This window comes from Eurypyga helias, unplaced genomic scaffold (assembly GCF_000690775.1).
Source record: "Eurypyga helias isolate BGI_N326 unplaced genomic scaffold, ASM69077v1 scaffold40925, whole genome shotgun sequence".
Lineage (NCBI taxonomy): Eukaryota > Metazoa > Chordata > Aves > Eurypygiformes > Eurypygidae > Eurypyga > Eurypyga helias.
The window spans coordinates 2,472-5,813 of NW_010250219.1; the positions used below are offsets into that span (position 1 = coordinate 2,472).

Sequence of the window (3,342 nt, forward strand, 5' to 3'; positions counted from 1 at the left end):
GCAGACACAGAGGCTGTATATTACACTCTGTATCTGGTGATAATATTCTAAAAGTGAGTTCATTTACAAGAAAGGCTGTTATGAGACAACTTGTCTTCATTGGCTCTTTTTTGGGAAAGATTCAGTGGCAACGGTTGTTCCGGAGAGTAAAGCATAGCTGCCATTAATGTCAAAAGCACTGTATTGTAATATTGCATATATCGTGGCCAGATGCAGAGAAAAAATACCTTAAGATAGGTGTTATCTTCAGTGTGCAGCTGATGGCTACTGCTTCTTCTTTAGTGAGTGTCAACAGGCTTATTCAGAGCACGTTTTGATGCTATTGTTCCTTTTATGGTGCTTCCTTCTCTGGGCTAGCTTCCACTTCTACCTCTTCATATTCCTCAACGTCTGCAGTGGCATCCTGGTACTGCTGGTACTCGGACACAAGATCGTTGGTGTTACCTTCAGCTTCAGAAAACTCCATCTCATCCATACCTTCACCAGTGTACCAATGGAGAAAGGCTTTTCTTCTGAACATAGCTGAGAACTGCTCAGAAACCCTGATGAAGAGCTCCTGAATGGCTGTGTTATTGCCAATAAAGGTAGCTGCCATCTTCAGTCCTCGCGGTGGTATGTCACACACAGCCACTTTGACATTGTTAGGGATCCACTCCACAAAGTAGGAACTATTCTTGGTCTGGACAGCCAGCAGCTGCTCATCCACCTCTCTGGTCGACATTCGGCCCCTGAAGATGCATGCCACGGTCAGGTACCGTCCCCGGCGGGGGTCGCAGGCTGCCATCATGTTGCGTGCATCAAACATCTGCTGAGTAAGCTCTGGCACTGAGAGGGCTCTGTACTGCTGGCTACCTCGAGCTGTCAGGGGAGCAAAGCCTGGCATAAAGAAATGCAGCCGAGGAAAGGGCACCATGTTCACAGCCAGCTTCCGCAGATCTGCATTCAGCTGCCCAGGAAAGCGGAGTGAGGTTGTGACGCCGCTCATCGTCAGGGACACTAAGTGGTTGAGGTCACCGTAGGTGGGATTGGTGAGCTTTAAAGTTCTAAAACATATATCATATAGAGCTTCATTGTCAATGCAAAAGGTTTCATCTGTGTTCTCTATTAGTTGATGGATGGAGAGGATGGCGTTATACGGCTCTACGACGGTGTCAGATACTTTGGGAGAAGGCACAACACTGAAAGTGTTCATAATCCTGTCGGGATACTCTTCTCTGATTTTGTTGATGAGGAGCGTGCCCATACCTGAGCCTGTACCACCACCAAGCGAATGGATGAGCTGGAATCCCTGAAGGCAGTCACAGCTCTCACACTCACTCCTGACCACATCCATGACGTTTTCAATCAGTTCAGCACCTTCTGTGTAATGGCCTTTAGCCCAGTTGTTTCCAGCACCCGAATTACCTGTAAACACAAGTGCAGAAAGAACAGCCACAAAGTTAACGAGCATTTTCAAAGGCTACGAAGAAGGGAGTTAAAATGCCATTTTCAGGACAGTTGACTCTAGCTAGTTTGCTGACAGCATGCTGTACATACCGTGAATAAAATTGTCAGGTCGAAAGAGCGGGCCTATTTTGCTAGATCGTACACTGTCCATTGTACCCGGTTCCAGGTCCACCAAGATAGAACGAGGCACGTATTTATGGGCTAGGACAAAAGAAAATGAATGCAGACAATTACTGTTACAAGTCAGACACAGGCTTATAAACTACTCTGAAAAATCCAACCCACCTACAGTGATTTGGGAATATGGGGGGAGGTGGGGTGGGTATGTGTGTTAATTATTTATTTTAACCTTTACGCTGTCTCTGCAAATTGCTCTGCCAACACCCTCACAGTGCTGAGCACTTACAGTAAGCCTCATTGAAGTACACGTTAATTCGCTCCAGCTGCAGTGATGCATCCCCACGGTAGTTTCCAGCGATGTCAATCCCATGTTCATCACTTATCACCTCCCAGAACTGAAAAAGGAAAAAGTTCAACACACTCACAAAGATTATTTTGTTTTCAGCACGATACATTGAGCATCGGCGCTGCTGTGCTCACGCCTGACAGCACATAAAGTGGGAAACGTGCCTGAAGTGGGGGATGTTTTGCCATTTAGGTATTACACCAGGGCAGGGATCCCCCTCTCTCCCCTCCCCAGATGATAAGTTTTAGGGAAAAGTTTAGTAAACCATGTATGCTGCTTAGCTATCACCCATAGCTCACAGGGGGATGCCCTCAATTTGATCCCTTTAGAGTGCAGAAATACTGATATTAAATAACACAGGTATTAGTTGGTATGAGCTTAACAAAAAATGCAAGGGGGTGGGGTGGATTGGGGAGCGTTGCTTTGAGGCCTGTCATGCACAAGTGGGACTGTGGCATGCCGCAGCTGACTGAGACAAATTTGTACGTGAGCAATGCTTTCCGCAAACAGATGTTGGTCCTACGTCCTATCTTGACACTCATATGGATGTCTTGTACTGGGGCTCTTATCTAGGCGGCAACCACAGCAGGGTTAATGTAGACACACCCACCCACTATAATGACCAGGCTATTTTAATTTTAAAGATCTTCTGGTTTAGCATCCAGTCTCATTTTTAGGGTACAAGTACACATGTGCATGGTGTCTGTGTGTGTGTGTGCTTTTCTACAAGTCTTACTAGTCATAAGCAGTTTCCCGGTCAAAGCCCATAAAAAATACCCCAAAAACTTTCAACTACGACACTGGCTGCATTCAAATTATCTGAGTCCAACATGACATTCCCCGGCCATCCACAGCTTCATGTTCCAATAAAAGGAATCGAGGAGAGATTTGTGGGAGCAAGAAATGGAGGAAGAACACAATGAAACAATCCTTCAGCTTTCATGTGCCCTCAAAGACCTCCCAGACCCAAATTAACCCAGACACTTTCTTTGACAACTCACTACTACTAATAATAATAATAGAGATGGATGTCACACAGCAAAAAGCAATGTGGTGGGTTTTTTTTCTCCAAGCACACAAAGTCAGCACTGAATGCCTTCCCTAAGTAAAAGCATGGCAGAGTCTGAACTACACAAAAGTACTCCAAATGGCATGATCACCTCTCACAGGAGGCCAGGCAGGCAGGAAAGAGCTTAATTAACTGTGCTTAATGCCACTCTCAGGAAAACCTAATTGGTCACTGATAGCACAGGTCATTCTGTTGACTCATACCATCCCACAGTAATTACTATAATGTGGCAGAGTCACTGCTGTATGGCTGAACTAAGCACTGGCATCACAAGTCTGCAGCCCTGGAATTACCGGCTCCTGCAACTTGGCCCAGTATTTTGCAGACTAGATTAGTGCCTCTGGGAATAGGAGTCCCAGCA

At 45.9% G+C, this 3,342-nt stretch overlaps 1 protein-coding gene across 2 annotated transcripts in view; it reads right to left on the reverse strand.

Annotated features, from left to right (window-relative positions):
• Positions 1-282: 282 nt before the first annotated feature.
• Positions 283-3,342, reverse strand: part of TUBB1 (tubulin, beta 1 class VI) — a 3,736-nt gene continuing 676 nt past the window's right edge. Inside the window, exons 2-4 of one of the 2 annotated variants that reach the window (XM_010151611.1) lie at positions 1,853-1,961; positions 1,537-1,647; positions 283-1,404 (exon numbers count right to left, since the gene is read on the reverse strand). In XM_010151611.1, coding sequence (XP_010149913.1) covers positions 332-1,404; positions 1,537-1,647; positions 1,853-1,961 — 1,293 coding nt within the window. In that variant the 3' untranslated portion in view covers positions 283-331. The remainder of the gene's footprint in view (positions 1,405-1,536; positions 1,648-1,852; positions 1,962-3,342) is intronic. The other variant, XM_010151612.1, reaches the window with a different exon arrangement.